General features: G+C 36.3%; 1 protein-coding gene across 1 annotated transcript in view; it reads right to left on the reverse strand.

Annotated features, from left to right (window-relative positions):
• Positions 1–6069: 6069 nt before the first annotated feature.
• Positions 6070–15250, reverse strand: part of LOC114656105 (BTB/POZ domain-containing protein KCTD18-like) — a 49216-nt gene continuing 40035 nt past the window's right edge. Inside the window, exons 6-7 of the mRNA XM_028807522.2 lie at positions 13610–13712; positions 6070–9143 (exon numbers count right to left, since the gene is read on the reverse strand). Of these exons, the coding sequence (XP_028663355.2) occupies positions 8621–9143; positions 13610–13712 (626 nt within the window). The 3' untranslated portion in view covers positions 6070–8620. The remainder of the gene's footprint in view (positions 9144–13609; positions 13713–15250) is intronic.

Raw genomic sequence — 15250 nt, forward strand, 5'->3', positions numbered from 1 at the left:
AACCTGTGTAAGCCACTCCTTACACAAAAGTAAGAAATTTAGAAAACATGAACTTGACATAGAAGTTGGCTTAAAGTTACAGCAAGTTTCAACCCTCTCTAAATGCTACAAAGACTTTTTAGTGTGAGCATTTCAGTGACTCCAGGTGGAAAGACCATGAAGTGAACAGAATGGTCTTCAACTAATTATATCACAGTTAACTGACATGTTTTCTCAAATTGTTTTCAATGCTGGTAATAATGAATATGCTTAATGTTAACTGTTTATTAAAGGGTGTGCTATGTTTTGTATCTCATAATTGGCAATGGCAGCATTACCTCTTTTGAAGGACAGAAGATATAAGTTCAAGGAGGATATGCTCAAGATTTATAATGCACTGGTGAGGCCTGATCTGGAGTACTGTGTGGTCTCCAGGCTACAAAAAGGACTGGGAAATCATCAGAAAAGAGTGACTAGGCTGATTCCAGTGCTACAGGGGATGCATTATGAAGAAAGATTAAAAGAGCTGAGCCTTTTCAGGTTAAGCAAAAGAGGATTAAGAGGTGACTTGATTGAAATGTTAAAAATTATGAAGGGAATTAATACAGTGGATCGAGACTGTTGCTTTATAATAAATTTAACAAGATTGTGGAGAAACAAACTTGTAAAGGGTAAATTTTGCAGAAAAATTAGGAGGTTTTTATTTACACAGAGAAACATAGACACTTGGAATAAGCTACCAAGTAGCGTGGTAGACAGTAAGACTTTAGGGATTTTCAAAACTCGACTTGATGTTATTTTGGAATAATTAAGCTTTGAGCCTTCCTGGGCTGGATGGACTGTTTTTGTCTAGATTGTTTTAATATTGCCAACCCTTCTAACCAATGATTCCAGTGCTCCTTTATCAGAGGCAACTTTTCCATAGGCAGGCAAACAACTTGGCAGTAGAGTAGTGGCTCCATGTGCCATATGTGAGTACTGAGGAGACAAACACAATAGGTGAGGGTTAGTAAATATATTACTTACTTATGTTTTAGTGGTAATGACTAACAACAGAGATGCAGTCTGCATAGTTAATCAGCAGCTCTAGTCTGGGTATGCTAATCTGAAGTATTGAGTCTTCAGCCGGGATTTAAAAGCAGAGACTGAAGGGGCACGTCTTATAGTGGCCATTTAAGACTTTATATGTTAGAAGGAGGATTTTGAAATATGCCCTAAACTTAACCAGGAGCCAGTGTAAGGACTTGAGAACTTGAGTTATGTGTTCATATTTTCTTATTCTTCTAACAATTCTTGCAACAGCATTTTGAATTAACTGAAAGCTGTATAAAGAGCAATTTGAACAGCCAGTGAACACCGCATTGCAGTAGTCAATCCTACTAGAAATAAATGCATGAATTAATTTATCAGTATCCTGAATATTTACAAAACACCTTCATTTCCCAATATTTTTAAGATGGAAGAAATACATCTCTGACAGTTTTGTAATGCATGCTTTAAATGACATGCCAGAGTCAAAGATAACACCTAGATTGCAGGCTGATTCAGTGAAACTAATGGTGAGTAAGTAACTTTACAGAGACCATCGTAAATCACGCAGGCCGTGTTCCATTACAGGTTTTACCAACCATAAGGAATTAGCCTAAGGTTGCGTTTTAGCATTAACTGCTTGTCTGGTCAAGAATCTTGCAGTCACCCTCAGACACTTCATGCCATTTGTGTGGAATGGTATACTTAAGATCCCACTCAGATACTGTACATGCAGTATCCTTACCATCAGGGTGAGCAACCCAAGATCAAAAAGCTAATTTGCAGCCATTGCTGATTTTCTTAATGTAATCAGTATAACTGACTGCATACATGTTGCGATAAAGGAACCATCAGAAAATGAATTTGGTTTTGAAAAAGGAAAGCACTGTGATGTGATGCTAAAATATGTTTGACTAATGTTGCAGCAAGGTGACTTGGGTGATCCCATGATCCCATTTATTTTAACAAATAGTATTGTGGGAAGCAGACTCCAGGGTCATACTATGTTGTGATGGTTGTCTTCTTGGCAAGTAAGCCTAATAAATAGGATTGCTGTTAAGTTTAGTACATTACAAAAATACTTGTATAACCCTTTTTTTTAGGTGACATTGGGTATATCACAATGTAGGAGATATAATGAAAGGCATTAACACACATGATCAGTGATAGAATGGACCATTGATACTTTAAAAGTTAGATAGTGGTGTTTGGACGAGTCGGGCGACACACTGCTGTATAGCCCTACACTTTGACGGCTTGTGCAGTACTACAGAACCTAGTGTAGAAACATGGATGGCTTCAGGATGCCAGAGCAAACTCAATTCAAAGACATTTGGATTTTGTAAGTTGAATGCTAAATAGACCAGTATTGCAACATTGACATTTCCTTCCTTTTTTTTTTTTACAAGTTCAATAATAATTTCTTAATATCTCGCAGTTCTGCACATACAACCTGCATCATTTCAGCTGGTATAGTGGCAGTGCTCTGGGTGTGGCAGGATGCTCTGTCCACTCAGCTTCTCCAACTCTTGTTTTTTAATTTTGTGAGTCCTACAGAGAGACCATCAAACTAAATGTTTTTGCAGTTCTCCACTTCAGTCAGTAATACCTCAAGTTCACATTCACTTAAGTTTCATTTTCCTTCATTTTTTCCTCTGTTCTTCAATGCTTTGTAGTTAAGAGGTCGCTCGGGAACACAGGCAAATCTATATAGTGATCAGATTGTGAATTTTCGAAAAAAGGCATTTTTAAGCTATATATGGTTACTGAGAGGCAGTGATGGGGATTGGCTAAAAGCGAATGTATGAGTGCATTGTTCAAAGTCCATTAGAGATTTTAATGGACGAGGCATACACGTGGTTTTAAAAATCAGAGCTTTTTTGTATGTACACCGTTTTGTCTTTCGAGCATAAACAAAACTTTAGTATGCTTGTGGTTTTATACATGATTACCCAGGGCTTCCTTACCTCATGTTTTCTTTGCAATTCTGCCCAAACTTAGAAATACATGAAGACCTAAAGCTACAGTGGTAGTTGATGGTGTTTTGGTCATAATTTTAGTCATGATTCATTAGGGAGAATGTGTTTCACTTGTCAAGAACTGTCCTTTAAATGAGATTGAGGGTACAATCTACAGAAATATGTTTCCTCAGCAGGATTGTTGGGCCCAAATTCTATGACAAGGTGAAGACCTCAGTTGTCCAGGAGATCCTTAGAGTTGACCTGCTGTGCTCCTCATTAAAATAATAAAGTTCCAGTGTTTTAGACATCTAGTGAAGATGTTCACTGGTTACCTCTCATTAACTACAAGTTGGTCAACTGTGAAAAAGTGCCAAAGAACAGTAAAGGGACGATGAATTGTGACATCACAGTACAGTACAGTGCATCCGGAAAGTATTCACAGCACATCACTTTTTCCACATTTTGTTATGTAATGGATTAAATTCATTTTTTTCCTCAGAATTCTACACACAACATCCCATAATGACACGTGAAAAAAGTTTACTTGAGGTTTTTGCAAATTTATTAAAAATAAAAAAATTGAGAAAGCACATGTACATAAGTATTCACAGCCTTTGCCGTGAAGCTCGAAATTGAGCTCAGGTGCATCCTGTTTCCCCTGATTATCCTTGAGATGTTTCTGCAGCTTAATTGGAGTCCACCTGTGGTAAATTCAGTTGACTGGACATGATTTGGAAAGGCACACACCTGTCTATATAAGGTCCCACAGTTGACAGTTCATGTCAGAGCACAAACCAAGCATGAAGTCATAGGAATTGTCTGTAGACCTCCGAGACAGGATTGTCTTGAGGCACATATCTGGGGAAGGTTACAGAAAAATTTCTGCTGCTTTGAAGGTCCCAATGAGCACAGTGGCCTCCATCATGCGTAAGTGGAAGAAGTTCAAAACCACCAGGACTCTTCCTAGAGCTGGCCGGCCATCTAAACTGAGCTATCGGGGGAGAAGGGCCTTAGTCAGGGAGGTGACCAAGAACCCAATGGTCACTCTGTCAGAGCTCCAGAGGTCCTCTGTGGAGAGAGGAGAACCTTCCAGAAGGACAACCATCTCTGCAGCAATCCACCAATCAGGACTGTATGGTAGAGTGGCCAGACGGAAGCCACTCCTTAGTAAAAGGCACATGGCAGCCTGCCTGGAGTTTGCCAAAAGGCACCTGAAGGACTCTCAGACCATGAGAAAGAAAATTCTCTGGTCTGATGAGACAAAGATTGAACTCTTTGGTGTGAATGCCAGGCATCACGTTTGGAGGAAACCTGGCACCATCCCTACAGTGAAGCATGGTGGTGGCAGCATCATGCTGTGGGGATGTTTTTCAGCGGCAGGAACTGGGAGACTAGTCAGGATAAAGGGAAAAGATGACTGCAGCAATGTACAGAGACATCCTGGATGAAAACCTGCTCCAGAGCGCTCTTGACCTCAGACTGGGGCGACGGTTCATCTTTCAGCAGGACAACGACCCTAAGCACACAGCCAAGATGTCAAAGGAGTGGCTTCAGGACAACTCTGTGAATGTCCTTGAGTGGCCCAGCCAGAGCCCAGACTTGAATCCGATTGAACATCTCTGGAGAGATCTTAAAATGGCTGTGCACCGACGCTTCTCATCCAACCTGATGGAGCTTGAGAGGTGCTGCAAAGAGGAATGGGCGAAACTGGCCAAGGATAGGTGTGCCAAGCTTGTGGCATCATATTCAACAAGACTTGAGGCTGTAATTGCTGCCAAAGGTGCATCGACAAAGTATTGAGCAAAGGCTATGAATACTTATGTACATGTGATTTCTCAGTTTTTTTATTTTTAATAAATTTGCAAAAACGTCAAGTAAACTTTTTTCATGTTGTCATTATGGGATGTTGTGTGCAGAATTCTGAGGAAAAAAATGAATTTAAATCCATTTTGGAATAAGGCTGTAACATAACAAAAGGTGGAAAAAGTGATGCGCTGTGAATACTTTCTGGATGCACTGTATATTAGTTAGCTAGGAAGTTAGAACTATGCATGAGTTAATGGATTTCATACATGTCTGCAGATGATATGCAAATACAAAAGATATGCAAAATAAAAATGAGAATGTTATCTGCAATAATCTGAGCTGTAGCTAAAGCAAACCACAGGAACGGCTAAATATGAATGCAAGACAAAAGATACCAGAATCCCATTTTGAAAAGTATTTGGGTTTTAGTCAATATGTATTATCCATCCAATGTTCTAAAGAAATTCCGTGACTAATAAAATGTTTTGATACATCATACTGTAGCTGTAACCGTGGGATAAAAACCTAGAGACGGCATATCTGAATGTAGAGAGATAGATAGAAATATCATACTTTCCTTGTCCCCAGGGGGAAATTATAAGCTTTTACAAAAGCTCAAGAAAAACTGGAACATTATGACAAACAAAACCTCACACGAACCATTTGCTTGACTAATAAGAGATCTGTTGCCACTGAATAGCAGACTTCCAGTCTGACCCATCATACACCCAGCTGTGACATAAAATCACAATCTCAGATACAAACACCTCATAATCCAGTTCTTGCTAATCATTATGAAACATAGTGATAAGTGAGTCCAGCTCAACAGAGAGATAAACGCTTAAGAAAACCAGAGTAAACATATAGTGTGTATACTTAAGATTAGACAAAAAGACAGGAAGTCTAGAAGCCATTCATATTTTTGAAGATATGGGGTTTCTCTAGGTACTCTGCCTAACTACTACATTCTAACAATGTGCACATTGGGTTGATTAGCGACTCAGAACAGGACTGTTGTGAGGGACATAAACGGGTGCCCTACAGTGGAGTTCATCTCATATTCATTACTACTTTGCCCTGATACTGTCAGTATAACTTTGGCTCCATATGACTATGCAATGGCAAATGTAGTCAGTAAAAATGGATACATCGAAAAGATAAGTAAATTAACTGATAACCATGTGATCAATTAAATCATTTATTTATTTATTTTTTACACTCGATATTCATTAAAAGGAGAAGAAGATTTAAAACCAACTGTAGGTTTCAGACTTCCTATGCAACAGCATGACCATGAACCTTCATTATGACTGTAATATGCAGTAAACAGGGTGTGAAAAACCAACTACTGAGACCTAAATGGTCCCACAGTGGGTAAGTGTGGTGTGTGAATGAGTGCAGGGGAATGGCAAACCAGCCAATGTCGGCGTCTCTCTTGAGCCTGATACTATAGACCAAGTGGACACTGAAAATGGTGATGGAAAGGTCCAAGGGAATGAAACAAAAATACAAGCTGGGTGCTAAACAGAACAGCCCTGCTGTTTCTGGACTATGGAAAGAAGTCAAATTGTTATTTATCAGTTTCTATTTTTCAATCTGATGCAAGAACCAGTAACATGTTTTAATTCAATAAATAACATCACTGCAGAAAGATGTGGTTGGCTGAAAAGTGATGATGGACACAGTGGAGAACCTTGTTAACCAATATAGGAATATTTAAATAGAACAAAAAAATAAAAACAACAGAAAGTTCTAGTTTTGTAAGACTATTTTTGTTCCAAAAAATATAATATGACAAAGTACTGGTTCATTTAGTAATGACTGCATGGCATGAGTGATTAGTAACAATACATACATACATACATACATACATACATACATACATACAATTCCACTGCTTCTTTCTAATCCATTTTAACCTCAAGAGGGTCAATAGGTGTCTTATATGTATTCTTTAACAAGGAAAATTTCATTTCTATGACATGATGATACAGGGAACAATCTGTTTTAAAAAAAAAAGGAAATAATAGGAAAAGGAACAGTTTTTGACAAGAAGTTAATGCTTCAACCTTTCTATTTTTATAAATATATCCTATTATATGCCTTTACTTTCCTAATGAATGTCCCTACTTCACCCCATTGTCTTTTTTCAAATTTTATCTGCAGCTGTTAAAAACTATTTAAGATGTTAGGAAAATGCAAACCATCAGACTCTTAGCTTTAATGCACATATTAATGTCAATCTTGAAGATGTACTAAGTTACTGTGAATAAATTATCTAGGACAGCTAACAACTACTTTAAAAATCACTCAATTTCTTCTTTGCCACACAACCATATAGTGACATAAGTAATGATGGCAGAGGTCTGCTCAGAAGTCAAATAACGCAACACTATTTCAAGAATAGTCCTTCTATTATTGTTGCTCAGTAAGATATCCATCCATTTTCCAACCCGCTGAATCCAAACACAGGGTCACGGGGGTCTGCTGGAGCCAATCCCAGCCAACACAGGGCACAAGGCAGGGAACCAATCCCAGGCAGGGTGCTAACCCACCACAGCACACCCACACACCAAGCACACACTAGGGCCAATTTAGAATCACCATAGATATATGTTAAAATGTGCAAGTGCTGGTGCTGCAGCTAGAGCTGCAGCTTTATGAATGAAGATCCCTGGGTCTGAAACCCCAGCCCATGTTCCTGTCCAATTAAATTCTGCAAATCTCAATGAGTCTTAAAGGCTTTTTCCCAATTCAGTTTTTCTCCCACATCCCAAAAAATATATCTTAGGTGGATTGTCGACTCTGAATTGGTCCCGTGTGGGTACCTGCATCAAAGTGCCCTCATGATGGTCGGGCATCCAATAAAGGGTTGGTTACTGCCCTGCACCTAATGTCACCAAGAATACAGTCCATTCTGGTGATTTAGTGGGTATGAGAATCTTATGTTTGATTTCAATTCAAGGTAACTTTTGTTTTAACAACATTATCATAAAAGTAGCAGTATCTTCTCAGGTGGTAGTCACATCAATAAAAATACACCAAATTACATTAACTAAACAAATGTAAATTTCAAAACACTAATTATTTAAAGCACTTCACTAGGTGCAAACTGAAAATCATTCCAAAAACCTAAGACCAGTTGTGATAAAATTTCATATCAGCCTCCAAAAATTTAGATGGCAACTAAAGTAACAGTAGTCTTTTGTTTTAACAGGGTAAAAATTATTTTTTGTTGTTCTAACTGCTTATTTGTTAAAAAGAAAAATGTTAGCAGTAATTTCAGCCCCTGGATACTATCTGAGGGGTTTAAAACAAAAAAAGTGAAATTTTTCATAAATATCATATTTCCAGGTGATAACATGTAATGAAATGTTTCTTGCTTTGTGCAAAATATTTGTGGAACAAATTATTTGTTCTTTATTTAATAAAATAAAATAAATATGATATTCGCATCTCTCTCTGCAGTAGTTTGTAGCAGTTAAGAGAGACTAAGAAATGCACCAATAACCTGAAGCATTTGTTATATTTTAAATTATCAGACATTGCAAGATTCATTTCATTTCATTCCATTCCTTTTGTACTTTTATTCATAAATACCATAAGTTACCATTTTATTTCTTTTCTCGTGTAAATGTATTAAAATGCTAAATGTATCTTTTGATTACCAACCCACAGCAATGACCTGTAAAACACACTGACAGCTTTACGACTCCTTTGAAGGCAATGCCTGTAAGAACACATTACATGGATTTCAAAGCAGGTAAAAGCAATTTTAGTCTGCTGATTAAAGACAAAAAAAAAATATCAAACTATCCAACCCTCTGCCTCTTGATCCAAATGCATCAGCCCTCTCCATCCCTATCATTTACCACATCTCTTTGCTCCTGCATGTGTCTTTGCTCTTTTTCTCCTTGATCCTCACTTGATATTAATATCGACTTTTTCTGCCCTTCCAGTTCAAAGACCTTATTAGTTTGCACTGTCCTGACTTTGTTGAAAGGTGCAGGCCTCTTCAAGCGAATGGGGCGGCTGCTTTTCTGAGTTTTCAGTCCTGAAGGTCCAGAATCGTTGAAACTTCCAACAGCGTTAGTCCTCACTGTATCCTTATTAGAAAGACCTTTGCCAGAAACCCCAGGTTGACTTTCATTCCCAGATCCATTACTGGATTTTTCAAATGTTATGCCTGTAACAGAATTTTGAGCTCTTTCCTCAGATTCCTTGCTTGGAAAGTCATTTCCAGTATGTTCTTTTCCAGAGTTTTTAACCTTGATTGCTGTACAGGTGGAAGGCCCAGAAAAAGTAATGCGCTTAAAAACACGTTTTGGACTTGGTTCCATCTCTTCTTTTTCCATGCATGAAAACCACCTGTCAGTAAAAGCAGAAAAATAGTTTAATGCATTCCTTAACTAAAAACTATTTAAAAAATGTTAAATGTGATTTAAACATGTATACCTTTTACATCTTGCGTTTCTGTACAATGTTACAAATTAAATAGCTGTAGAGAATGCTTTAGTCAAACTCTCGATTTGATATGCACAGGTTTTAAATTCTCTTGCTATGTCTGTTCTCTAGGCACATTCTCTATTTTTTCCTTCATGGCTTTTTTACACTGAATTTTAAATGTACTTAATTCTTATCTGTGTAATATTCTCTCAGGTAGGTACCTTGCTTTTTTCAGCCAAAACTTTATTTTTTTCCATTGAAAAGAAAATATTTTACTTAATGAATTGCAATATAATTGCATTCAAAGCAATTTCAGTTGTGCTCACAGTGAAAGGAACTCTATATAATACTGTAGATAAAGTAACTGAAAAATTAAACAATGAAACTGAAAAGTGTTATTAAATCAGAAATATTAATAAACTATCAAAACAAAACTTTTTAAAGATTATGCTGATCAAAATAATGTCTTGAATTCAATTACTCATTTTCATTGATGTAAATTTCTTTGAAATTTTTAAAATTATTACTATAGCCTTGTTTATTGGTTTTTTTTTTTGCTCCAACTTAAAATATGTGTTTAACTAGTCTGCTTTAAGGGAGCCGAAAACTAAAGATCATGGCAACTAATGTAAGCATATGAACGCACAATATACTGTATGACAACAGCTAAGAAACTGGTTTTAAAATTTTCCTTTATTCATCTACTATAACGTAAACTGGGCAATACTTAAAACCAATTTTTTCTCATTACAGTGTATTTATAATGTAATTACTTGTGATGCTTTGACCTGCTGATCTAAGTCACTCCAAATGACTTGATCAATGATCAATATATTGATCTCAGAAGCCAATTTTTCAGAAACTGCTTTTCTAAGCTTTATGGTAACTTAGTAGTTTGCTTCTGGGACTTCATGTAAACAAAAAACAGTAATGTAGACCTTAGGAAGACCAGAATATTTGCTTCTACATTAAAGAATAGTAATAAACTGAAAAAAGGGAATCCGAGGAGTTGTCCTATGCATGGAGAGGAATGTCAGATGTATATGCTGTCTAGCTGAACATGGAGGAAAAGAGGCTTGTCTTCATCAGACATTAAAGAAGTAGCTGCTTTAATGAGTTCAGACCATTTTCATTTTGTCCTTTTATTAAAGTGGGCACTTCTTGTTTGAATGTGGACAGTAGGCAAGCTTTTGTTTAGAAAAGCAGCTCACATTCTGAATTAGGTAAAGAACAGATAAAGAAGAAGAATTTGTCCTCACTGCTTTGTAAACAATAGATTGTTGGTTTAAAAGCTAAATTTATTCATTTTATGTATAATCTTGTTAAGCATGTTAGCCTTGTATCTTGTTGATAAAATCTAATGAACATTTTTGTTAGAATTGTGGCTTGTAATTATGACAACCATATTATTATCTTTTATGCCATTTGCATTACAAAAAAAATTGTGTATATAAAATAAATATTTCATTGATTAAAAAAATGTATTTTAATGGGATTTTATTAATTTTAGTATTTCTATGGTCATTGAACAATAAGACCACAGAATTTCATTTTGCTGGTAAAAATAAACAGATAACACAGGTCTGCAGTTTAACCGCAACCAATTTAATAAAGAACATAAGGTTTCTACACATTTGGTTATGTAAAACCTTAGTGCAATCAAAATTTTTAAAGGATAAAGGAAAAAAAACAAAAAAACTGGTATTAGAATCCACCCTTAAAAAACCTTTCTAGAGCATAACTACTAACTACTTTGTAACTACCGGTCTTCCTGCAGTGAGACTGCAAAGTAAAGGGCAAATCAAAATGTAAAGGCAAATTAAAAATGATTTAGTAAGTGTGATGGATAAAAGGTGACACAATACAACACATTCATGATGGCTTATGGGTAGTTCAAACACACACAGCACAGTGCTCTGCCATTAGACTAGTTGAAACCAAGGTCCAATGAACGTGGAGGCTCCATTGCGGGAGTGCACCATAGTTGAACAACATGCCGTAGTAAGATTTCTTTTGGCAGAGGGAGTGAAACGTGCTGAAATTCATTAAAGGATGGTGACTTGTGCAGATCAGTAAGCTGTTTCGGTAAAAACTTACCTCAAGTCATCATGCCCTATGGCATGTGCAGATCCATAGATGATACTCAAATGCGCAGCAACAGCAGACATCATCATCCTTTGGGTTTCTCTGATGAAGGCATTCACCACATCGATGTGGGCTTGTGTGAGTGATGCTGATGGTCAACTAGATTGAGCTTCGTTGGTTACCCTTGTTCTTCCTGCTTTAAACTTTTCAATCCATTATAAACTTTTAGTTGAATCATGCTATTTTCACCTTCTGTACTGAGCCAACATCCTTTGGTGAATTTCAGCAGGTTTCATTTGCACTCCCAAAGAAATCTCACCATGGCGCATTGTTCAATAACGGTGTGATCACACAGTGGAGCATCAATGTTCATCTGGCCTTTGTCCATTAATCTAGTTGAAGCAATGTGCGTCTGAACTACCCATAAGTCATTGTGAACGTGTTGTATTACATCAGCTTTTTTATCTGTTGCGATTAGCATGTAATTTTCAAATTGCTGTTACTTTTTGATTTACCCTTGTATATTGGGTACTTATGTGCTCAATTGCTGTAGCTACATAGTAAATTAATGGAAATAATACCTAGCTGCACTGTACTTAGAAAACTATTTCAGAGTAATTACAGTGTATGTAGACAACAGTAAATTACTTACTTAGAACTGACATCAATAGTTTTGCTAAATGATTTGTGACTGTCCATCTATCCATTTTCATAACTTGGCAAAAAAGAACAAAGGGCAGAATTCTTCATATACAACTTTATTTCCATAAAAATTGGGACAAAATGTAAAATGCAAATAAAAGTTTGTTTACAGAAAGCACTTATTTATAAAAGCTCTTTTAACCATGTTTAATTGAAAACAGTACAAAGTTACAAGGTACAAGTTAATTCTGATTTTGATACATGCTCCACAAAAGTTGGGACAGGTTCCTATCTACCTGTGGAATGTGTCAAAAAATCTGTTTGGAACTTTCCACAGGTATATAGGACATGCTTTCATGACTGGGTATAAAAGAAGCATCCACAAGCGGCTCTGTTGTTTACAAGCCAGGATGGGTTGAGAATAGACACTTTGCGCTAAACTACATGAGTGTATAGTTGAACAGTTTACAAATAACGTTTCTCAATGAGTCTAGGGATTTTGCCATCTCCGGTACATAACATCATTAAGAGACTCACAGAATCTATGGAAATCAGACTGGGAAAAGGGCAAGGTCACAAAACAATTCTAAATGCCTGTGATCTTCAAACACTCAGAATGCAGTACTGCATAAAAAAGAATGACATTATTTTGTAAAGAATGTAACCACATAGGCTTGGGAGTACTTCACAAAGCCATTGTCAGTAAACATAGTTTGTCACAAGCTAAAACTATACTACGCAAAACAGGACTCATACATTACCAACATCCAGTAACGCTGGTGACTTCTTTGGGCTAAAGTTCATCTGAGATGCACTGATGCAAAGTTGTAATGTGTTCTGTGGTCTGACAAGTATACCATTCAGCTTGGTTTTGGAGGAAATGGACATTGTGTTCTCCAGGAGTAAAAATGATCATCCCGATTGTTACCAACGCAAAGTTCAAAAAGCCAACTTCTGCCGTGTTATAAGGGGAGTGTTACTGTCCATGGCAAGGAAAACATGTACAATCAAAGTATGAAGGCACCTTTAAAGCTGAAAAGTGCATACAATTTTGGAGCAACATATTACCGCCATCTAGACGTCATTTTTAGGGATGTCCTTCAAGATAACAACAGACCAGATTAAGCACATAGTACAACAGCGTGGCTTCACAGTCGGAGAGTGTAGGTGCTAGACTGGCTTGCCTACAGTCCTGTCTGCCACTGAAAATGTGTGGCGCATTAAAGTGAAAAATATTTCAACCCAGGACTGTTCAGCAGCTGATGTTCTATACAAAGCAAGAATGTGAAAAAATTAGGGTTTCAACATCACAGCAATTAGGGTCTTTAGTTCCCAAAACAATTATTGAATGTTTTTAAAAAGGAAAGGAGAAATATATAGCATCACAGTGGTAAAACACTCTTGTGTCAACTTTTATGGAACTTGTTCCAAGTATCTCTTTTAGAATGAATTAAGTTGATTAGTTAAATATCACATATCTTGTTTTGGTACTGTTTTGAATTGAGAATGTGTAAAGGACTATTTATAAACCATTGCTGTTGATTTTTTTTTACATTTTAAATCCTGTCCCAACTTCTTCGGAAGTGGGGTTTTACAAATGTAATTATTATGAAAAATACTAATAAAGATTAACTGAACTAATACTTTTGCATAAGCCATACCTATTGTTTATTAGAAGAAGAGGTTCTTTGCTCTCCAGTAAAGTTCGTCTTTCTAGTGTCCAACATTCAATCAATTCATGAGGCACCCTCCAGAAGCTTATTCCTGTGATAAGAAAAATATATATAAAAAAAAAAAAACTAAATGACTATTATAATAGGTTTCATTTTAATTTTTAAAATTTAACTTGAAATTAATCCATCATCAATTATATTAATTTTACCTACAGCATCAAAGGCTCCAAAAACATTTGAAGGAAAGAAAAATATAACAGTAACTTAAACCACATACTTCTTAAAATTTTGTTGTATATAATAAGCATAAATACTCTTCCCTTATAAAGAAGTTATGTACTCTAGTGAAGTTGCATAATATTACGTTTATTATTGCCTTTGAGTGTTAGAGAGAAAGAGAGAGATTTAGCTACACGATGGTACAGTGGTTAGTAGTATCATCTCACAGAGCCAGGAGGCAAGATCAAAATCCTGGCCTTGTGACTTATACAGCAGAGTTCTCCAGTTCTCATTCTGTTTACAGGGGGCTTTTTCAGCTATTCTGCTTTTCATTACACCTTGCAAAGCTTCATGTGTTAGGTCCACTGGAGGCTCTAAAACTGGCTCAATTCGAAATGTGTTTGGGTCTGTGTGTGAAAGAACCTTGTGACAGACTGATTCCTTATCCATGCTTATATGCTTATACTTGATGCTGCAGCAACTGCCCCCAATTCACTAAGACCCTGAAGTGGATATATCAGGTTGGAAAATGAATGGATGAGAGGGGGGATGATTTTTGATAGCATTGGTCACAAAAGTATTAAATTTAATTTCAAAATATTCATATGTATATCCTAATTCATTTATGCATAATGATTTCACAAGAAGGAAATGATCATAATTTATGTACTTTTGAACCGAAAGACTAAAACACTACAGTTCAAAGACAAAAAGAATAACACACAGATAAAACACATGCTCATATAAGGACAGCACTGTAAGGTATCGTAACACTGAAATAAATATTGATTTCATACTGCGACTATTTCAGCTGTCATGGAAGTACCTTGAAAATATTATATATTACACAACTGGTGGAAAGATAATAACATTTATTTGTATAGCACATTTTCATACAAAAAAGTAGCTCAAAGTGCTTTACATAAGGAAGAATAGTAAATAATAAAAAAAAAATATATAACAACATAAGAAATTAAAATAAGACAATATTAGTTAACATAAAAAAAAGAGTAAGGTCCGATGGCCAGGGTGGACAGAAAAAACAAAACAAAAAAAAAACTCCAGACTGTTGGAGAAAAAAATAAAATCTGCAGGGGTTCCAGGCCACGAGACCGCCCAGTCCACTCTGGGCATTCTACCTAACATAAATGAAGTACTATTTGAAATTATTCTTTGGAGTGGATAGTTTTGACGATTATTAAAATGTTGCATCTTTTTAGGAAAGTTGATCAGATAGTATTCCAATTAATGTTTCAACATATACACCTGTAACTCTCATGGATAATTGGAAATATTACAAGGATCTTTAAAAAAATCTTTATAGCGGGACTGAAACAGACATTTCAGACGTGAGAAGAATATCACTGACCGCCCATAAAAAAAAAAAATCAATTGTGCTTGTGCAGAGCA

Source organism: Erpetoichthys calabaricus, chromosome 8, assembly GCF_900747795.2.
Source record: "Erpetoichthys calabaricus chromosome 8, fErpCal1.3, whole genome shotgun sequence".
Classification (NCBI taxonomy): Eukaryota; Metazoa; Chordata; class Cladistia; order Polypteriformes; family Polypteridae; genus Erpetoichthys; species Erpetoichthys calabaricus.